At 51.0% G+C, this 22,998-nt stretch overlaps 1 protein-coding gene across 1 annotated transcript in view; it reads left to right on the forward strand.

Annotated features, from left to right (window-relative positions):
- Positions 1-718: 718 nt before the first annotated feature.
- Positions 719-22,998, forward strand: part of KCNB1 (potassium voltage-gated channel subfamily B member 1) — a 100,864-nt gene continuing 78,584 nt past the window's right edge. Inside the window, exons 1-2 of the mRNA XM_045082104.1 lie at positions 719-1,370; positions 2,583-3,315. Coding sequence (XP_044938039.1) covers positions 2,749-3,315 — 567 coding nt within the window. The 5' untranslated portion in view covers positions 719-1,370; positions 2,583-2,748. The remainder of the gene's footprint in view (positions 1,371-2,582; positions 3,316-22,998) is intronic.

Below are 22,998 nucleotides of genomic sequence, written 5' to 3' on the forward strand. Positions count from 1 at the left end.
TGAAGAAAAGGGTCAGAGAGGGGAAGGGGCCCTGTGGCTTAGCCACAGCTTTCTCATCCAAAGCAGGGTGCTTACTGTGTATCCCAATCACCTATTTACTCGTCAGCAGTAAATATGTATTTGAAAGAATAAATAAGTGAACATGAGGCCCAACTATGGCATCCTTAGGGAAGCCTTGCTCACCTCTTCAGGTAAATCCTTTGGTTCTGTATTCATTTCTAGAGATTATTTGATGGATTCTGTCTCCTCCACTGGACAGAAGCTCCAGGGGAGGACGGTACCTTTACCGAGCCTGGCACAGGGCCAGACACCCAGTAAACTCTCAATAACCAGCTGCTCAAGGTAACATGAACGAATGAATAAATCACCGGGCTCTATAGACCAGCTGACCCCTCACTCTCTCTTCCCCCACCCTACTTTGTTTTTCGTCTTAGCCCTTGCCCACCAACTGCCATATTGCCCATTTCTCTGTTGATCGACTTCATTGTCCACCTTCCTCCACTAGAATCCAGAATTCCATCCTACAATTCGATTTGAGAATCTAGCTTGGAAGCACATGAAAGCAAGGGCTATTTAAAATTGCAATCTGCCCCCACTGCACCCCCGCCTCTATCCCTCTCTTCTGCTTCCTTATCCCCCCAGCGCTTATCATCTCGGACATATCTTTTGACTTTCTTGGTTTTTGTCAGTCTCCAGCCAGCTCTCCAAGGAATAAACATTTGTGTCTGATTCCCAGCTGTTTCTCAGCCGTTTATCCTAGTGCCTCACACAGAGTAGGCGCTCACCCCCACCTTCTTCACCTGACAAAGGAAGGCGGGATTGCGCGGCAGCCGGGAAACGGAGCCCAGGTGGGAAGGGCCGGGCCGCCAGGTGCAGCTCCTCTCAAAGCCCTAGCCCGCCCGCATCCTCACCTGGAGGCTGGGCCGGGCAGGCAGGAGTTAAGCGGCGCGCACGCTTCCGACCCGCAGGTGGCGCCGTCCCGCCTCGGTGCCCGACTCTCGGCGCTCCGAAGTGCGGGACAGAATCGCAGCCAGCGCAGAGCCTAAGCTCAGCCTCGACTTGTTGATCTCGCTCAAGCAGCAGCCGCCGCCGCCGCCGCCGCGGGAGCAGGAGCAGGAGCAGGAGGAGGTGGAGCGGGAGGCGCCGCCCGATCGCGGACCTGCCACCCGCGCCCCCAGCGCTCGCCCGCGCCCCCAGCCTCAGAGAGGGCGCCCCGGCTCCGCGGCGCCTGCAGCCCTAGCGCGTCGCCTGCCCGGCCGGCGTAGGCCGGGCCCGGCCCGGCCCCGGGTCCGCCGCTGCCCGCGGGCGGGGGCGCCCGGGCGGCCGGGGCGATGCGCGTTCCCTGGCCCCGGGAAGCGGCCGCCCAGGGGGTGAGTGTTGAGGCGCGCGGCCAGCGGCGGGGACACAGAGGAACAGAGGAAGGGGACTCGGTTGCCGCGGTTCGGCCTGTTGGTCTACCCGGGCTCCGCGGCTTCAGGCGGGGGGTGGGGGAGTGGGTGGGGGGATATTATGGTGGGGGGAATTCTTCGGGCAAGGGTTGGGGCCTAGGGAGGCACGAGGGGAGAGGGCGTCAGCACATGCTGGGGGGCTTAGGGCAGCCCCCGAAATCACCAGCGCGCGGCGGGAGGAGGGCACGTTTTGAAAAGGCCAGAAAATTCAGCTCCTTTCCCCGCCTCCCACCTCCCCCACCCATTCCCTTCCAAGCACCGGGAAAGGCGCAGAACCCGGAGTTATAAAAAGCCATCGCGGGAGAGGAGCGAGGAGGGGGGGAGGGGGCGGGGAAGGAGAAAAGGAAGGATGGAGCAGGTTGATCCGTAGGACTCTGCGCGCCCCTCCCGGTGTGGAGTAGGGGTCACAGAGGGAGGGTCAGGACTCCGCGCAGATCTTGGCTTTGCATCTTTCAGGGCTCACTTAGATACCGGAGCGACCTCAAGAGATGCTCCCGTGCTTTAGGGAGAGGGGTCGCTCCCGAGCGAGGCTGTCTTTGACCACCCTGTCAGTTGTGACCTCCGACAGGTGGGCAGCAGCAATTCCCCCGAGAATTCCCCCCAACTCTTTCAAGGTTTAGAAAAACCAAACCCGCTGCCACCCCCTAGAACTCAAATTCTAATTATTTCGAAGCAGAGGGAAAGAAAAGATGAGAATTCTTTTAAAAAAAAAAAAAGTTTTTCATACAGCGCCCTTTTCTGCCCATTGTGGGGCCTGGTTTGGGACTCGACGGGGAGACCCAGAAAGAAGCGAGTTTCAGCACTCGACGGGGAGGACAGCGCCCCGGGCGGCTGGGTCGGTCCTGAGCTGCAGAAACCCGGGGTGGGGCCTCCGGGATCCCCGGAGCGCCTCTTGGGGGCCCTCTCCCCGCCCCGAAGAGCCGCCCCTCCCTCCACCCATGGGGTGGGGCGGACTTCAGCACCGGCGGGAGGGACAGCGCCAAGTCGTTCAGCAACCCCCCCACCCCGCCCCCCAAGTCCTGAGCCGCTTAAGTACCGGGAAGGTCAAAGCCAGTTGGGGCCCCCGTGGAGAGGTGGGGAGGGGCTGCGCCCAGCTCCCTGTTTGCTGACCTGCGTCCGCTTCCTGCCTTGCAGCGGTCAGGATGGAGGTGAGAAGACGGCCGTGACGCGTGCAGGTGCAGTCCCCTGCACCCCCAGCAGCCCACAGCGCTCCCTGCCCCCCTCCCCCGCAGCGGCCGGCCTTGCCGTCCAGTGATAGCGGCCTGGGGGGGCAGGGGGGGCGGGGGTGGCCGGACCAGCGATGCCGGCGGGCATGACGAAGCATGGCTCCCGCTCCACCAGCTCGCTGCCGCCCGAGCCCATGGAGATCGTGCGCAGCAAGGCGTGCTCGAGGCGTGTCCGCCTCAACGTCGGGGGTCTGGCACACGAGGTGCTCTGGCGCACCCTGGACCGCCTGCCCCGCACGCGGCTGGGCAAGCTACGCGACTGCAACACGCACGACTCGCTGCTCGAGGTGTGCGACGACTACAGCCTCGACGACAACGAGTACTTCTTTGACCGCCATCCAGGCGCCTTCACCTCCATCCTCAACTTCTACCGCACTGGGCGGCTGCACATGATGGAGGAGATGTGCGCGTTGAGCTTCAGCCAAGAGCTTGACTACTGGGGCATCGACGAAATCTACCTGGAGTCCTGCTGCCAGGCCCGCTACCACCAGAAGAAGGAGCAGATGAACGAGGAGCTCAAGCGGGAGGCTGAGACCCTGCGGGAGCGGGAGGGGGAGGAGTTCGATAACACGTGCTGCGCAGAGAAGAGGAAAAAGCTCTGGGACCTCCTGGAGAAGCCCAATTCTTCCGTAGCTGCCAAGGTGAGTCTGGGATCTATCTGCAGGCAATTGCACTGGGGGCTCTGCTTGAGTCCCCCGCTTGATGACCACCGCTGGGGGTCTCTGGCTTAGTTCCCAAATAAGAAGACCCGAAAGGGGGTGGGGCTCTGGCCCAGACCTAAGAGGTGAGGACCAACCCCCTGCGACTGTTCTGTTTGCACCAGTTACCAGTTACCTCATCCCTTGATGATTAAACACTCTGTATCCTCTGTTGGAGAAGAGGATTTGCAGAGATGTCAACTCCCACAGCAAGAGGGTAGACTGAGTAAGAAGGCACAGAGGGACGTTAAAGCCTTGCTGGGATGGAGTTGAGTTTGGTCTGTATACATAATGCTCCCTTGTGGAGTCCTAGACCCAGGTGGGAGGGGGTCATGTGCGATTCTAATACTTATCCCTGTATTTTTAACCCTACTTTGCCCCAGGAAGGAATAAAAGCAGCTTACAGACGGGCTTGGAGGACACAGATACCGTCAGGCAGTTTCAACATCAGTAAGAAAAATGAGGCAAAGGAACTCTGAGGGGTGGATGTGTGCATATGTGACGCACACAGCTGGCTGTGGATGCTTGTGGGCGAAGGGTCACCCCTGGTTTGTTCTTTCTTTCTTTCGTGAGTTTATTCCAAGAATGATTTGGTGCAGCTTGTAAAGATGCTTTGGCTGTCGGAAGAGGATGTAAATTTTGAAATAAGACAGAAAAATGAGGCAACATGAAAAAATGAAGCAGAAGGAGGCAAAAAGGCTTAGATCAAACCTAGGGGTCCAGTGTGCTGTGGGGAAAGGCAGAGGCTATGCCGGCCCAGGGCAGACTCGGGGTGGGGGGGGCCAGACCAGGGAAGGGGGTCAGTGGTTGATGAGCGGCTCTGTTGTGTGAGGCTGGGTTCTGGGAAGGGCTCAGAGAGATGGGACCTGTCTTCAGGCGGCCAGCGCGCTGGCGTTGGGAGTAAATGGCAACACTGTGTGTTTGGTGCTCTCAAAGAGGTTGTGTGAGGCCCAGGGGGAGCCAGAAAAGAGAAGTGTTGATGTCATATCCAGGACTGCCATGTCAGGAAGACATGTTGAACACTTTGAAAGAGTGGGGCCAGGAGCGGTGGGGATGGGGTGGACAGGCAGGTCAATGTGTTCGTGGCAAAAGAAAAAAGGCAGGAGGAAGCGTGGACACCAACATCATGTATGTGCTTGGGCGGCCTCGTGCCCCCGCTAGCCTCTCCTTCTGGGATCCCCCTGGCTGAGGTGGCCCCTCACTGAAGATCCACCTGTAAGGCTGGGTCTGAAGGGGACACTGTGGGGTCCCTTTCCCAGATCTGGCAGCTTGGGGAGAGGCCTCTGAGAATAGAGGCAGGAGGGGGTGGCTGGAAGGAAGTGGACGGAGGCCTGAACATTTTCCCTCTTCCCTGGCAAACCCCAAGAGGATGTAGAGATTTCTAGGCCTGGTTTCCTCTTCTGTGGTCTGCCTCTGACCGTAATCCTGCCCTAGGGTTTGTGTCCAGAAAGCCTCCCTCTTAAGACAGTCACTCACCCTTAACCGGCTTAGGATCAGCAGACTTATTTTGCTATTTCCAGGCCTGACAAGGGTTCCTCCTACACACACCCTGGTTAGGCCCAAACAGGACTCTTCCCCCACCCCACCCCTTCACCCTGTCGTGTCCCTAAGACATGAGAATGAGGGGCCAGGGAGGGTCGAGTCACCCTTCCAGAGAAGAAGCGGGCAAAGGGCTGTGTTTGGGTTGGTGTCTGGCAGCAAGACAGGGGACCGAGCTCAGGCTTGCAAAAGGCGCTGTTTGGGAATAAATAGCCTCGTCTTGCCGTTGGGTTAATCCGCGCACAGGGAGGGGCTTCATGACCTCTCCAGGTCCCAGGCTCAGGCTGTCAGCTCACATTCCCGGCAGATGGACAGTCTGCCAGCCAGAGCTGAAATGTGGAGACAGGCAGGCAGGCTCATTGGTCCCTCAGTATAGAAATCCCGACCACCATTGATGAAACATGTACTGTGTATGGAATGTTACAACACAATTGGTCCTTATACCAGCTCTCTGTTATTATCCTGCCTTTTACAAATAGGGAGGTTCAGAGAGGTTGAGTAACTTGCCTAAGGTCACACAGCAGGCAAACAGGAGTAGACAGAAATTCAAACCCAAGTGTGATTTTGAAGACATTGTTCTTTCCGTTGTGGCCGAGTGTCATAGACTTCTCCCCAGTCTCCCTGCTTCCACTTTTGCCCCCTGCACTCATGGTGCACAATGCAGCCAGAGTGAGGTTTGCAAAATATAGGCTGGATCACATTTTCCATCTTCTTAAAATCCTCGAGAGGTTTCCCACCACACTCAGAATAAAATCCAAACTTTCCACTATGGCTTACCAGACCCTACTGGATCGGTCCCCATGTCCTCTCTCTGAGTTCATCTGCTCAACTCTCCTCTGGTTCACTGGCCTCCAATCCACTGGCTTCCTTGCTGTTCCTATACAGGGAAAGCTTCAGCCTACCTCAGGACTTTTGCACTGGCTATTCCTGCCACCCAGAATACTTTACCCCCTTGTCTTGTTGCCAGCTGTTTCTCTTCATTCTTCATTTATGCAAGTCCCTGTTCACATAAGCCCTCCTGTGAGAGACCCCTGTCTAAAACATCCTCCTTCCCCTTACTCTGAAACCACATTCAGAGTCTTACCTGCATAGGCTCTAAGCACCATCTGAAGTTGTATTTTCTTCCTTTTTTTCCCTCCCCCCTCCAGAGTGTGAGTTCCATGAGTTATAGTCACTGCTCTGTTCCCAGCACCCATCAAGGTGGCTGGCCCAGAGGATCTCCAGATAACATGTGGACTGAATGAAGGATCAAGCCATCAGTCAGTCAGCGTGTCGTGGGTTTTGGGGATCTGTCTCTTGTTCCTCACGGCCTGCCTGCAGCCCAGTTCCTGGCCTCCTTCAATCATCTGTGCTTTGCCTACTCCATCCATTCCCCAAGTTAGGTGCCTTGCTTGTCAGAACAGCAAAGCCTGTGGACATTTCTCAGAGGCCCCAAAATGAGATCGTCAAATGGAGGATCATTTCTCGGTGGTTGTGGGATGCAGGAACAAGCATATCTAGTATGTTTAGAGCAAGGACAGACCAGGATCCCAGGTCCAGTCCTACCCCCTCCCCAGTTTGGGGCCTCAGGTAGGTGGTTCACCTCTGTGAGCCCTCACCTTCCACCTATAAGATGGAGACACAAGGTCCTCCTTGCAGAGTCATCCTGAAATCATGTTTCTCAAGATTTAGCACAGTGCCTAGCACACAGGAGTAGGTGCGGCTTGTTTTTATAAGTGGGAGCAGAGTCCTTCTCGATGACTGGGTGGGCTGAGTTGAGACCAACTCTTTCCTCCTGATAGCAGTACCGGGAGACGGAGCTGACGCTGTTAATAATTGATGGGATGTTCTGGCAACGCAGAGACAAACCAAAGTACAGGCTCTTGCCTTCACCGTCAGGGGAGTGAAAATCAAAATCCATTAGGCAAAAGGCAGTGTGATGGATTCTTGTTTGGAAGCTGGGGTCGGCCCTGTCAGAGCGACAAGATTGTGGTCCTGGGACACCGCTGGGTTTCCGCTTTCTTGGAAGAACCTCCAGGCTTTTCTTAGCAGGAAAGAGAGGGGTATAATTTGCCAGGCCAAGAGCATCTGCCCTCCCTGGAATAGTCTCAGGGCGTGTATCTCAGTCTGATTGACTCTGATTGGTTGAGGTACTAATTAGGGGTACTTTAAAACCCCTATCTCATTGAAATCCCCTCAACATTGAAGGATAGATTATCCTATCAGGCAATCTGCCAGTTTGGACTGCAAGTGATGGAAGAGAAAACTGGAAGCGGCCTCTGCAAGGAGGGAGATGCATCATTTCCTGTAACAGAAAGTTCCAAGGTAGCTGGTTTGGGGTTAATGGCTCCAGGATGCCATCAGGATTCTAGAATCTTTCCGTCTTTCTGCTCCTCCAGCTCCTGCACGTGACTTGGTCCCCAGGCTTGCTGCCTCTTGTCACAAGACTGCTAGTGCCGACCCATGAGGTCCAACCAGTGAAGAGGGTCATTTCATCCCTGAAAGGCAAACCTTTCCCAGGAGCCTCCTCAGACTTCTTTTCAAATCCCACTGGCCAGGATCAGGTCACACACTCCTGCTCTCCCGGCAGGGAAGCCAAGGAAGGCAAGTGTCTAGCATTTTCAGATGCAGGAAGAAATAGCTTCGATGAGCGGTATTAAGACTCTTTCACAAAGAGAAAATTGAGGTCCTGAGAGGTGAAGTCACTTGCTGGAACTCCCATAATTAAACGCTCAATAAATATTTGTTGAAGGAATGAAAATGGCAGAGCTAGGACTTGAGCCCTGGTTCCCAGCCTGTGTTTCTGAATCCTGAAATCTTGGGCAGATTCTTTAAGCTGTCTGCACTGTACTGAGCTCATCAGCCAAATGGTAGTTAGAGCAATGCCCACCTCTTGGGGCGTTTTTGATGACTCAGATTTCTGATGTGAGTATAATTTGCAAATGGAAAGTACTTTATAAATGTGAATAATCATAATAATTATATATTCTTATATTCAAAAGTGAGAGCGGTCTCTATTTCAAGATAGTGGTTAGTATTTTGCCCACCACGATTTGATGAGGAATTCTGTCTGGGTAGGGGTGGGGCACCTTCCTGGCTCCGTTGGTGGATTGTGGGACTCCTGATTTCAGGATTGGGAGTTCAAGCCCCATGTTGGGTATTGAGATTACTTAAGAATAAATATTAAAAAAGAAAAAAAGGCATCTTTTCCATGGTCTAACAGATGTGGTTTAGTTCTCAGGTCCATGGCTTACGAGGAATACAACCTTGGGCAAATTCCTTCCCTTCTCTGAGTCTTAGTTTCCTCGTCTAGGAAATGCGAATTAAAATGGAGCCCACCTGGGCACCTGGGTGGCTCAGTGGGTTAAAGCCTCTGCCTTCAGCTCAGGTCATGGTCCCAGGGTCCTGGGATCGAGCCCCACGTTGGGCTCTCTGCTCAGCAGGGAGCCTGCTTCCTTCCTTTCTCTCTGCCTGCCTCTCTGCCTACTTGTGATCTCTGTCTGTAAAATAAATAAAATCTTTAAAAAAAAAATGGAGCCCACCTGAGAGGGCCACGAGGTGGTAATCTGCAGGAAGTGCCTGGCACATGGGCACATCCGATAAATGACAACAGTGATGATCAGCATGACCAGAGGTTTCCTCTCTGCTAACGACACCCCTGCTTGGCAACATCTCCTGTCCCAGTGTTGTGGATTGCCCGATCACTGCCCACCCCTTTGGGATTTCATACCTCTAATGTGATGATGCTTTGGTTCCTTAACCTGAGGCAGGGGGATTCGTGTATTCTCATCAAGAAAAAAATGAGGGCAGAGGGTGGGTAGGGGCGAGAAAATGAGGGAAACCAATCTGGAATCTATGGGACCCTTTCAGCGCTATGAGTCATCAGTGGCTGAGGCTCTTTTCAGTCCAGGTCGGTCATCCTAGATGTTTTTGTTTATTCTTCGGAGACAATATTGCAGAGATCTGGAATCCTGGCTGTGGGTTTACACCGTCCTGGGTTGGAATCCCAGCCCTGCCATTTCCTAGCTCCTGCCTTTGGGCAAATCACTTCACCTCCCCTAGCTTCCATTTCCGAATCTGTAGATGAGGATGACATTAAAACCTCCCTCACGGGGCTGCTCAAGGGATTAAGTATGATAGTGGATGTAAGGCGTTGAAGCCGGGCGCCAGAAATCCTGGATCTGCGTTTGATGTAAGGAAACACAGAGGATGCCAGGGACTTGGCTGGGTCACGCGTTGGTGAAGGATCAGGGATCATTTCCAGGCCTTTCTGACCCTCATCGAGGCTCAGAGATCTTTCCATTCTGTTAGGATGCTTGACCAGGCTCATACCTTGGCACCTCCTAGGGGGTTTTAAAAGGCTACTAATGTGAAAATGCTTAGGGAGGAAAAGTGTTGGCCAAATGAGCAGTTTGGCCAAAGCTTCATTAACTGAAAGAGAACAAGCCTGCAGTAAATACCAGCTCCATACCCAGCACTGTGTACTTCCTAGACTTGATAGTAGCATGGATGAGAGCCCTGATTTTAGGGCTGGATGGCCCAAGTTCAAAATCTGGTTCCTTTACTCACCTGTTGCATGATTTGGGGCCAACCGACCGCCGTACCTCTCCGTGGTCCTGTTCCTTCACGCATCAAGTGAGGGCGGTAACAACGCCTGTCTCATGGAGTCATTACACAAGCAATGGCTTATAGAAAGCCCTCAGTAACTTTTAGGGTTTTATTTTTGTTTTTAACTGTCATTGTCTCATTTAATCCTGATGATCCTGCCAGATAAATAAGCTCCTTTAAAAAAAAAAAAAAAAAAAGTCCCCTTCTTCTAAAATGATCCATGCTTATTGTAAGGTGTGGCTGTATCACTTGTTCACCATCGCAGGACAGTTGGGACAGAAGAGAGACTCAGCCCTGAGAGAGGAGAGGCAGTGTCCCACCCAGATCCGTTTAGCTCTTAGCATTTCGGTGCCACCAGCCCAACTCCCAGCCGTCCTGCTCCTGTAGTGCTTTGCCTTAGCGGCCTCCTGTGGCCAGTGAGTCCAGTTAAGACAGGGACCTGATGTCCCACTTAGAGCAGCCCTCCCCTGCTGACTGATGGGGACAGCTGGATAAACACCCCGGCCCCCTCACCCCTGGATGGGAGTATAACTCGGATGTGCCCGGTCTACAAAGGGCCCCAGAGTTCCTGGTGCCCCCGGTCGTTCCTTGCTGGATAATATACCCGTTTGGCTTCTTTCCCTTCCCCGTCTCAGTGTTTCCCTTCCCCTACCTGTGTCTTCTGGGATGACTTTCCACATAAGCCACTTGTGCTTGGGTCCTGGTCTTAGGATCTGGTTCTGGGGGAAATGAACCACAGATCTGTGGGAGAGGTCACGTCTTCAGTATCCTGCTTGTCTTGTGGGCTTAAAAAAGCATCTTACAGGGCGCCTGGGTGGCTCAGTGGGTTAGGCCGCTGCCTTCAGCTCAGGTCATGATCTCAGGGTCCTGGGATCGAGTCCCGCATCGGGCTCTCTGCTCAGCAGAGAGCCTGCTTCCCTCTCTCTCTCTCTCTCTGCCTGCCTCTCCATCTACTTGTGGTTTCTCTCTGTCAAATAAATAAAATCTTTAAAAAAAAAAAAAAAGCATCTTACAACAAAACCCCTATCAGAGATCCTCCTAAAAGAAGAAAATCCTGGGCTGGCGGGTTTCAATCAGTCTTACCTCCATCTTCTGGATAAAATAAGAACCAACAGCAGCAGTAGCTACCAAACAGCACTTAACGGCCAGTGCAGATGCAAGGAGAGTCATGGGCCCAATGGATCTGACTCCCGAGCCACCCTGGGAGGGAGCAACCATCATCCTCTTCTCACAGTAATGGATACCACGGTCAGAGAGATGAAGTGCCTGGCCCACAGTCACACAGGGATTGGGAGGGCTGATTGAACCCATGGTCTGGCCTCAGGGCTGTGTGAAGAGCCTTCAGGAGGTGAGAAGGGAGCTCCAGGAGCCATCCCCACCTTGCTCTTGCCCCATTCCCGGGTGGGGGGGACCATGTTTGAGGGGAGGGATGTGTTCAGCATCTCCCACCTGACGGGAGGGTTCCTGGCTCCCGATCCCTCATGACCTGCCCCCAAAGGCTACTGGCTGGGACTACTACAGACCCAGATTAGCATTAGGCATTATTTTAACAGGTAATTTAATAGATAAGGGCCCAACCTTCTCCCTGAGGGAGAGACAGATTCTTGCTTTCGGTGTCTCTGGTAAAGATGAGCGTGACCAGGGGGAGCCAGGGAGCTGAAATTCACACGCTAATGTCCAGCGCACAGTTCTCCTTCAAATGTTTCCCTGGTGACATAAGTAACAAATAAAACGTAATGTCGCCACACAAGACCTATTCCTAAGGGCCTGCTTGGGTTCAGATCCCACCTCCATCACTTCCTGGCAGTGCAAGCCCACGGGACACCTCACCTCTGTGAGACTGGGAAGTAGACGTGTAACATAGGGCACACTTTACAGAGTGGTGGCCTTCAACCCTGGCTGCACCTTCAGATCCCTTGAGCTTTGAAAAACACTTATGCCTGAGCGCCACAATTGGAACAAAACCCCCAGATGAATTTCTTGTTTCATTTCCAGCAAAATACATAAAACATAAAATTCGCCATCTTAACCACGTTTAAGTATATAGTTGAAGAGTGTTAAGTATACACACATTGTTGTGCAACCAATCTCCAGAAATTATTCATCTTGCAAAACTGAAACTCTGTTATCTTTTAAACAATAGCATTCCATTCCACGCCCCCGCCCCAGCCCCTGGCAACCACCATTCAGCTTTCTGTCTCTATGAATTTGACTGCTCTAGGTGCCTCACAGAAATGGAATCATATAATGTTTGTCTTTTTGTGATTGGTTTATTTCGCTTGGTGTAATGTCCTCAAGGTTCATACATGTACTAGCCTGTGTCGGGATTTCCTTCCTTTTTAAGGCTGAATAATACTCCATTGTATGTGTTTAACACGCCTTGTTTAGCCATTCATCCATCCATGAATGGTTGGCTTTCTTCTACTTCTGGCTACTATGAATAACATTGCTATGAACCTGGATATACACGTATTTCCTCCAGGCCTTCTTTTCATTCTTTTGGGTATATATCCAGTAGTGGAATTGCTGGGTTGCATGGTAATTTTTTTTTTTTTTTTTTTCTCTTTTGAGGAACTGCCATATTTTCCCCAGCAGCTGCACCATTTTACATTCCCACCAACAAGGCACAGGTTCCAATTTCTGCACAATTTCTGCACAATTTCTGCACATCCTCACCAGCACTTGGTATTTTCTGTTCTTTTGATAATAGCCATTCTTCTGGGTGTGAAGTGGAGTCTCATTGTGGTCTTGATTTGCATTTCACTAATGATGAGTGATGTTGAGCATCTTTTCATGGGCTTGCTGGCCATTTGTACTTATTCTTTTTTTTTTTTTTTTTTTTTTTTTTTTTTTTTAAAGATTTTATTTATTTATTTGATAGAGAGAAATCACAAGTAGATGGAGAGGCAGACAGAGAGAGAGAGGGGAAGCAGGCTCCCTGCTGAGCAGAGAGCCCGATGCGGGACTCGACCCCAGGACCCTGAGATCATGACCCGAGCCGAAGGCAGCGGCTTAACCCACTGAGCCACCCAGGTGCCCCCATTTGTACTTATTCTTTAGAAAAATGTCTATTCAAGTAATGTCCCTGTTTTCTAATCAGGTTGTTTGGTTTTTTTGTTGTTGTTGTTGTTGAGTTGTAGAGTTCTTTATATATTCTGGATATTAACCCCTTATTAGATCTATGAGCTGATATATTTTTTCCTACATATTTTGTAGGTTGTGTTATCACTTGGGTGATTGTGTCTTTCATGCATCTAAGTTTTTTAATTTTGATGAAGTGCTATTTGTCTATTTTTTCTTGCATAACCTATGCTTTTGGTGTCATATCCGAGAAGTTATTGCTTAATCCCACGTCATAAAGCTCTCCCCCTATCTTTTCTTCTAAGAGTTTTATACTTTTAGGTCTTACATTGAGGGCTTTGAAACATTTTGTGCTAATTTTTGTGTGTGGTGTGAGGTAAGGGACCAAGTTTTCCTAGCACCATTTGCTGCTCTGGATGATTGATCTTGGGTAGATCCCTGGGGTAGAGCATGTCAGAGGCCCTAACAGACATAGAGCTCTGTGCACAGTGCTGGGAACATAGAGAGGTACTGTCTGGGTAATTGTTGACAGAGATAAGTGACAGTCCCTGACACACCCAGCATGGCTCCACCATTCCACTTCTACTCATGAAAGTTTTGTGGAATGCAAGTGAGAGAGAGTAAAACCCAAGCATGGGGGACACCTGTCCAGAATGTGGCTAGTTTGCACCACCCCGCTGCTGTGTCCCCATCCTCTCCCATCTGAACAACTGGAGGAGCCTCTTCCTGTCTGTGCTCCCATCTTCCCGCCACCCCCACAGTCTGTCCCCCACCTGCAACCAAAGGGATGTCTATGAGTCAGATCACTCCCCTGCTCAGAATCCTCCCATGGCTCCCATCTCCCTCAGAAAAAACACTCAAGTCCTATGCTATGCCTCCTGGGCCCTTGTCTAACATCTTTCCCTCTCCTCCAACATCCTTCCAACCTCCATCCCTACCACTCTCCCTCTCTCCATCACTACAATCTAACCCCAGTGGCCTCTTTGCTATTCCGGTGGCATACCAGTCTACCACCTCAGGGCCTTTGCATTTGCTGTTTCTTCTGCCCATAATCTTCCTGCAGGTATTCATAAGACTCACTGCCCACGTTGTTCAGATCTCAGCTCAAACGTTGTCTTCTCAGCAAGGCAATCCCTGACCATCCTATAAAATAGTACCCCCAGTGCTCTCCATGCCCCTCTCCTGCTTTATTTTTCTCCACCTGACATGGCATACAATTACTTAATTATGCAATTACCTTTTTTTTTTTTTTTTTTTTTAAAGATTTTATTTATTTATTTGACAGAGAGATAGATCACAAATAGGCAGAGTAGCAGGCAGAGAGAAGGAGAAGCAGGCAGCTTACTGAGCAGAGAGCCTGATGCGGGGCTTGATCCCAGGACCCTGGGACCATGACCTGAGCTGAAGGCAGAGGCTTAACCCTCTGAGCCACCCAGGCACCCTGCAATTACCTTTTCTATCCCCAACTTGGGTCCAAGCTTCAAAGGGTCGGGCTTTTGTCTGTGTTGTTCACTGTTGCACCCCAGTGCCTGGAACTGTGTCTGCCACCGAGGAGGGACTGAATAAATGTTCGTCAAATGAATGAATGATGTTATCCTAGAGATAACTGAGAATACGTACTTGTCGATGGAAAAAGAAATTTATTTACAAACTTTGGGGCTTTCGTTGTTATTGCTAGCACATTTCTGGAAGTCTGACTCGCATCACCTTCCGCCACACTCTGGACGCTGAATGCCTGCGGTTTCTCTGCCCAAGCTCAGTTTCTCAGGCTCAGCACTACTGACATTTGGAGATGGGTAATTCTTTGCTGTGAGGGGCTATCCTGTGCGTTGTGGGATGTTAGCCGCAAACCTGGCCTCCACCCGCTGGATGTTGCATGAGAAGTGGGCATCACAGAAATAAAGGTTAACAGCTGCCAGGAGGAAATTGCAATGTTCCGGGCAAAAGAAAATGGCAGCCTGGGGGGTGCCTGGGGGGGGGGGCAGGGGAGTCCATGGGTTTGGGGATATATGTGGGATGTGGGGCAGTTCCTGGGCAGCCACAAACCCTCAGCCTCCACCAGTGTCCACAGATGCCCAGTCCATGCTGTGGGTCTTAGCCCTTGACTGTTTTCTAGCTGTGAGTCCTTGAGCCCCGTGGTGCCGTTTCTCTGTCTATAAAACGGACCCAGTCACAGCCCTACTGCATGAAGATGTTGTGAGGGTTAGATAAGGTGAAATGGTAAATAATGAGAAACACATGCATCAGCTGTTTTTGATTATGACCGGCTCAATGACCTCAATGAATGAATATGTTGAGTACCTACTGTGTGCTGGGCACTGTACCAGGTGCTGGGGACACAGCAGAGAACAAAACAAAGATCACAGCCCTAATGGCACTGATACTCCAGAAGGAGAGAGAGTGAAACCATTCAAAGTATAAACAAATACAGATACCATTATTTCCTGAAATAATCAGGAAAGATGAACCCCGCCTGGATATTTGATGCTACTGAGGAATTAAAGCCCTTTTTTTAGGTATGATAATGCTATTGTGTTTGTGTTTTGAAATATTCATCTTTTAGAGATACACACTGAAGTATTTTGGATGAAATAGCAAGATCAAATAATGTAATATTTTGGTTGGTGACAGAAGCCATTGAAGAAAAGTCAGCAGGTAGGGAGGCATGATGTTTGGGTGGAGGCCTTTACGAGGATGGTCAGGAGAGGGCTCACCAAGAAGGTGCCAGTTAAGCAAGGATATGTAGAAAAGGAGAGAGGGAAGTCTGTGGACTTTGCAGGGAAGTATTGCTAATGCAGAAGACCACAGGTGCTAAGGCCCTGGGGGCAGAAGCAGGTGTGGGTCAGCCAAGGAATAGGCAGGTGACCAGTGTGACCGGACCAAAGCCAGCCAGCAGAGGAGGTGGGGAGATAAGATCAGAGGGCTGACCTTGTCTGTCACTGTTGGACCGTGGACTTTCTGCTTAGCCTCCACATCGGCCTCCCTGCCTCCAGCCTGCCTTCTCCAGTCCGTCCTTTTCAGAGAACCAGAGCCATCTTTCTCAGGTATAATCTGCTCACATCATCCCCTTCCAGAAACCCTTCCAAGGTTCTCACTACTCCCAGGATAAAGTCCAAACTCCTTAGCTTGACCTTCAAGGCTCCAGCCAACCTCTCTACCTTCACTTCTTTCCCTACCTTCTCCCTGGCCCCTCTGCTCATTCCATACCCGCCTCTGGCATTCCCAGACTACCCGGTCCTTCCCTGGTCCTGCTCCACACCTTTGCCCAGGCTGATCTGATCTGCCCTGCACCCCCTTCTTCCACTTGTTTGCCTGCGGTATCTCCTCCCTTCCCCACCCACATTCTCTTCAGGCAGCACTGGCTGCTCCCTCCTCTGTGCTCCAAAAACCTGCTGTTCTTACCTTCCTTGCACAAAACACTGTGAAGAGTAGCTTATGGGCTGTTTTGTGGATGCCAGGCCTGGCCCACAGAGAGACAGGGTTGCTTTAAAAAGCAGGGTCGGCAGCCTGACTGCCTAGATTCAGATCCCAGCTCAGGGATGATTCAAGCTGTGTGTCCTCGGTGGGATGGGTTAACTTCTCTGGGCTTTGACTTCCTGATCCATAATTTGGGGAGGGTGACATCAGCCAGGGTGCTGGTTCTATATGAAGCACGCAGAGCAGTTGCGGGCACTCAGCAAGTATTCAGTACAAGTTATTGTTGTTATGATTTTTGCTTAAATGTTAGTAAGTGTTTGTTGAGTGAATGAGTAAGCAAACTTGCATGATTGCGAGATGATTGATCAGAGGGCTCTCCCCTGCAAAGCAAGGGTCCTGCAGGTAGGTGCACCCTCCCTCCCATTTCCTACCACCATCCCTGTCTCCACCTGCCCACTCCATGCTCACACTTCCTGGGCCAGGAATAAGTGACCTCAAGCCTTCCATTCACAGCAAGGAGACACAATTGAATTAGACACTTGAGGTGTTTTCCTCGTGCCCTGACTGTTCCATTTTTGCTCTGCAACAAGGCCGGTCTCCACTATAATTGCCCACTGTGGGCTGACAGGTGGACGCTGTCTGAGAGAATCATGTTCCATTCGACAATTCCATACCATCACTCACATCCACCAGGTAATGGGCCTGGAATGAAACGGCTTCTAAAAATAGACCAGCATGTTTCACTAATTGCTGCCCAGGGCCCATCCTTGAGTCTTTCAAGGCCCGTGTGATCCTTGGGGCCCTTGACCCTGGTCAGTGCTGCCTCTCAGAGTCCCTGTGGACCCAAGTGTACCGATGAGGCTGCCCACAATTGCCCTGCCAGCGGTGTGTGGGAAGCAAAATGAAGGTAGAGCTAGGATGATGATATTGAACCTGCCTTCTATTTGTTCATCGTGCCTGGAATTCCCACTCTCTTTGAAGGGATCAATTTTCCTTTATCTTCTTACGCCATGGGTATGTTTACATATCATTTATTATTTCTTGAAATAATGACTGCAATTTCATTCAGTCATCCTCTCCTCTTCCTGGGACAGTCCTTTTGGTTTCAAAGCTGGCTTCCATTCTGCAATCCTCTGGACCTTATAACTTTACGTGGGTGCATGTGCATATTTTGAGCTCCTGCTTCAATGCCACCTGTTGTTTGTGCGACAAATATCCATTGCGTATGACTGTATTCTAGGCACCGTACTGGGTGCTTGAGAGGCACTTGAGTATCTATGAGTCAGAATTCTTTTGGCTGCAGGTAACAAATATACAGGTCAAACAGACCTAAGCAGAAAATGTAAGTGAAAAGTCCTGGGTTAGGGACGGCTTCAGGCAGGGTTGGATCCAGGGGCTTAAATATGTCATCAGTCCTTGCTGTCTAATATGTCTAAGCTCTGGCTTCTCACCAGGCTCCTCAACCAACATGGCTGGAAAGATATCTCCAGCAACTCCAGGCTTCCATCCTGTGGGAAAAGCATGTTTCTTTCCAAATAGAGCCAGCAAAACCCCAGGACTGATTTCCATGGGCCCATCCCTAAGCCAATCACTTCAACAGGTCTGGATCACATCTTAGTGACTGGAGCTGGGAAGAGACCAAAAGATGGAAGTAAAAGAGGTGGGATGCAGGGAGAGATTGAGTTGCTACTACCAAGAGTGGGGGTGGGGGGGGGGCAGCGGCAGGGAATAAATGTAAGCAGCAAAAATAATCCACAGCCATCATGGAACTTCTAGGCTCCTGGAGGGATATGGGCATTAAATAAATAAAAAATAAATGACAGGATTCACACAGCATAATCTGTATGCTGTGAAGGAGAGAAGCAAGATCTTTTGGGAGAAAACAACGGGATGTGGTCAGAGAGGGCCTACCCCTGCAGGTGGCCCTTTCTGAGAACCTGAACTTGATTTCTGTCCTTCCCAAATTGCAGAAATGACTTTTCTTCTGCAAGTTCTGTCTTTCTCTCTTGCGCCCTTTAGTGTGCTCCCTCTTGGATTCTATATTCTTCTGAATTTATCTCCCCGAAGTAAGGCAGGAATTTCTCAAAGTCTAAGACTGTGTCTTCTTAGTTTCTGTGTTCTAAAGCAGGGTGGGTGGGCTGCTCCTTTCATTCCTGAAGTTCTACTGGAACTCCTGCCACTGGCCATTTGTTTACCTATTCTCTGAGGCTGCTTTGGGTTACAATAGCGTTTCCGGGAAACGTTTGCTGACCAGTATTCTAACGTGGCCCCAGGGACTAAAACAGAGGAGCGGGTTTTGTCAGAAGCGGTTTGTTGGAGCGCCAGAGGAAGGGAGTGCAGGCACAAGCTAGATGTGTGACCTTGAGCAGATTTCTTAACCTCTCTGGGCCCCTGGCTCCAGCTCTTGCAATGCCAGCTGCCTCTTCTCATCCTTCAGATCTCGGCTCGTATGTCACCTGTTCAGAAAGGCCCTCCCTGACCTTGAATGACCAATTTGGATGTGGCGGCCTTTATGCTCTGCGGTTTCTTTTGAGGTTAGGCCCACCGGGGGCAGGCATCCTTCCCTTCCTCGTCACCTAAGCTTTCCCTTGTCTCAGAGGTCACATCCGGTAGGATAAGTGGAAAGAAGTCTGGTTTGGAACTCTGGAGACTTTGGGTTCATAATCCCAACATCAACACGTACGTGAGCTATGAGAACCCGGGCAGAGAGACCCTTCGGCTCCCCGGCCTCAGCTTCCCCGGCTGACAACTGGGTGTGGCGGCTCTGCCAAACCGGAAGGACCCCGTGAAGCCGGAAGGACCCCGTGAAGCCGGAAGGACCCCGTGAAGCCGGAAGGACCTGGCACCCCCTGCGGCCAACATGGCGCCCGGTCAGGTTCGGTGCTTCGTTCCCGTGGTTGGCTTTCCTTCTCCCCTCCTTTTCTCAAGAGGGAGAGAAGAAAGATAGTCTGCCCCACACCTTGCCATAATGCGGCCTCCAACTACGATGCCTTGGCTGCTCGATTCTTCAGACGACTGTGCCAAGGAGCGGCTGGAAGGTAGGCAGCTTCTCTTACATAAAGCTCTGTGCAAATGCGGCCCAAGGCGCGTCCGCCAGTCCCGCTCTGCGTCCTTCCAGGCTGCTGCCCCCAAGCCCCCCATAAACATTTTAGACCCTTGCTGGCCTCAAGACTGAGAGAAGGGACCAATCCAAAGAGGTCGTTTTCCAGACGGACTGGAGAGATCCGTGGTGGGTGCGTGCGTCCTGGATGCCCCCAATTACTGAGTGATGCCCTGGGGAGGAGGGGGTGGCTGGCTGTAGAATTTGAGGGGGTAGAGTGCCAAACGAAAATGCAGTCCTCCTCGTTCAAAAATTCCTAAGAATTTCAAGACCGTGACAGCAGAGCCGGCAACCAAAACCGGGGCCTTTCGAGTACAGGGCCCTGGGGGACCGTGCAGGCTGCACTCCCACGAAGCCTGCCCTGCCCAGGAAGAAAGACTCAGAAGTCCTGGGCGAGGCGTAGGAGGTTTCTCAGTCCCAGAGAACCTGCCAGGGGAAAAGTGCCTTCTCAGGGACCTTGAGCTCAGATGGTCACAGGGGCCAGGGAGGTAGTGTTAACAAGCAAAGCAGCGGGGTGCCTAGGTGGCTCAGTGGTTTAAGCCTCTGCTTTCAGCTCAGGCCATGGTCTCAGGGTCCTGGGATTGGGACTCTCTGCTCAGTGGGGAGCCTGTTTCCCCCTCTCTCTCTGCCTGCCTCTCTGCCTCCTTGTGATCTCTCTCTCTGTCAAATAAATAAATAAAATCGTAAAAAAAAAAGAAAAAGAAAAAGAAAAAAACCAAGGCAGCTGGCTGAAAGAACTGTGATATTTCTTTTTTTTTTTTTTTAAGATTTTTTATTTATCTATTTGACAGAGAGAGATGACAAGTAGGCAGAGAGGCAGGCAGAGAGGGAGAGGAGGAAGCAGGCTCCCCGCTGAGCAGAGAGCCCGATGCAGTACTTGATCCCAGGACCGTGGGATCGTGACCCAAGCCGAAGGCAGCGGCCCAACCCACTGAGCCACCCAGATGCCCCAGAACTGTGATATTTCAATGAGCAAGACAGTGAACTCTCAGCCTTGGTGTCAGAGAGGCAGCAGGGAGCGGTGGGGACTGGAGAATACATGCCCATTGAAAGAGGCAGCTGCTGTCGAGCTCCAGGCTGGGTTCTGGGCCCAGCCAGAGATTTTTTTTCTTTTTTATTGCTTTCTTTTTCTTTCTTTTTTTTTTTTTTTTTTTTAAGAATTATTTATTTGAGAGACAGTGAAAAAAGCACGTGCAAGTGCTGGGAAGGACAGAGGAAGAGAGAAAGGGAGAGAAGCAGACACCCTGCTGAACCCAGAGCCCAACGCACAATTCAGTCTCATGACCTGAGCCGAGATCAAGAGTCAGACATTGAACTGACTGAGCCAACTAGGCGCCCCCTCCAGAGATTTTAATTTTTTTCATGTGAGATATCCCAAGTTATTAATGTTGGCAAATAATTTAAAATTAAACAGATCTGAGTGGGCCGAACACAGTCCTCAGGGCTCCACTTTTTGACCTTGAGGCACAGAGCCTTCTGATGGCTAGAAATGGGAGGAGGGGCTGTTTCTGGTCTCTGAGGCCCTCCCATCTAGAAGGGAGAGCTGAGGGTAGGGCTTGGGTGACAGAAGCAGCAGGTTCCCCTCCCCTCTCCTTGCTCTGGCAGCAAGCACAAGACAGGGTAGCAGGTGTTTGTTGAATGAATGACTGTCCTACCCAGCTGGGACTTGGCTTCAAAACCCAGGGCACCCCGAGCGGGTGCCAACACAAGTCAGGAAACTCCTTAACTAATTAGCTAACAGGAACCAACGTCCCCCAACCCAGCCTCCAACTAGAGCAGGAAGAAAAAGCTGCGATAAGGCTGTAAAAAGCACTGTATTCTGAGTGAGCAAACTGAACTGCTACTGAGCCTTAGGTTCCTCATCTGTAAAATGGGAATAGCAAGTTCCCAGGGGTTGTCCGGAGAAGTCAATAAGAAGAAGCATGTAAAGTGCTCAGCAAAGTGTCTGATGTGCAAAAACTATAAGCTGGTGTTATTTTTATTTTCATCTTTCTTTCCTCCCCATCCAAAGATTTGGCCTACTTCTAGGGGCTGTGGGCCCATGGAAGAGTTGATTGTGTAGAATTAAATTTTAGATCCTTGCAAAGTGGTATCAGGTCTACAAATTCGGCCTGGGAAGCGTGAGTGTTCAGAAATTTGGGGCAGAGATTGGGGGCCCAGGATGGGAATTCTCATGTTCAAGGTTGGAATTATGCTTCTTGAGATCAATGCAGTGATATTCATTGTTGGGACACTGGCATTCAGGGTCACAGTTCTGGGGTTCAAGGTTAGAAGGCTGCCATCCATTGTCAGAATCCTCAGATCTGTAATTGGACCCAAGGAGTACAGTGCCAGAGTACCGCTACTCGTGATGGAAACTCTAGCGGGCAAGGTCGCAACGCGGATGTTCCAGGCTGGACGTCATGTTCAGAGACCGAATTTTGAAGGTCAAGGTCAGGACACCTCAGTGGTGGTCATGATTGGAATTCTGGCAGGCACATTCAGAACCTTGTTATTTGGCGTCGGAACTCTTGTCCCTGACTCAGTATTTTGTGGGTCTCATCCCTTATGTGTGTCATTAAAGCTTCATTGTCCATTCCCTCGGCAGCAGTTCCTGGAGAAATGCAAACCACAGAAGACCCCCAAACCTCCATTTAGCTGGTGGGATTCTGTCATTTATGCCTCTTTCTCCTTCTGTTTCTGATGCCCATCCACTCAGGAGGTGTTCTGAGGGGTGACCTGGTCCTCAGGAAGGCAGCTAAACAATGTCTCCCCGGCCCCACCTCTACCAAGGACCCTTGCCCTGACATCAACCCCATTTAATTTACCTTTTCTTGTTGGTTGGCCCACAGCAGGCCCTGGGAGGCAGCCCTGCCAACCCCCAGATCTCATCTCCTTGTTCTCCAAAGAAAGGCAAACGGTGTTAAGTAAAGGTCCGAAAAGATGCCAAGGCTTTGTGGCTTCCCGGGCCTGGCAAATGTGTGGCTGGCAGCAGCTTGTGGGGAAGTGGAATAGTGTGCTGGTCACTGTGGTCCCCACAAATGCCCTGTTAGCGTCTGCTGGAGGGGGAGCTTCATCTATGGTGGGATGGGGAGGTGCTGCAGGGTCACCTTTCAACTCTGCGTACCACATACATGTGCACGTGACAGGCATTCAGTGCTAAGGTGGTTGGCAGGGACCAGTTGCTAGATCTCATTTCCTGGTAAATGACTATAGTTCCCCTCACCCACACTCATGCCCCCACCCCACCTTCACGCTCTGAAAGTTTACCCTCCTTGTTTGTTTGTTTGTTTCTTTCTTTCTTTCCTTTTTAAAAAGATTTTATTTATTTATTTGACAGACAGAGATCACAAGTAGGCAGAGAGGCAGGTAGAGAGAGAGGAAGGGAAGCAGGCTCCCCGCCAAGCAGAGAGCCTGATGTGGGGCTTGATCCCAAGACCCTGGCATCATGGCCTGAGCTGAAGGCAGAGGCTTTAACCCACTGAGCCACCCAGGTTCCCCCTTCCTTGTTTTTTTCATACCCTTTGCACCATCTGGTGTATTATATGTTTATCTGGCTCATCTCACTACATTATAAGCTCCATCAGAGAGGGACTTGGTCAGGTTTTGCTTGTTTTCTCAGTGTTTAATCTGTGCCTAGGAGCGCCTGGGTGGCTCATTCAGTTAAGCGTCTGCCTTTGGCTCAGGTCATGATCCTGGGGTTCTGGGTTCAAGTCCACATGGGGCCCCCTGCTCAGCCAGGAGCCTGCTTATCCCTCTCCCTCTGCCTGCTGCTCTACATGCTTCTGCTCTTGCTTGCTCTCTCTGTCAGATAACCAAATAAGATCTTTAAAAAAATCTGTGCCTAGAATAGTAGTTACTAAATAAAATTTGTAGCGTGAATGAATGAACGAATGAATTTTCCCCTTCGATATGGTCTTAGA

This window comes from Mustela putorius, unplaced genomic scaffold, assembly GCF_011764305.1.
Source record: "Mustela putorius furo isolate JIRA1106 unplaced genomic scaffold, ASM1176430v1.1 tig00000592_pilon_pilon_pilon, whole genome shotgun sequence".
Taxonomy (NCBI): Eukaryota; Metazoa; Chordata; class Mammalia; order Carnivora; family Mustelidae; genus Mustela; species Mustela putorius.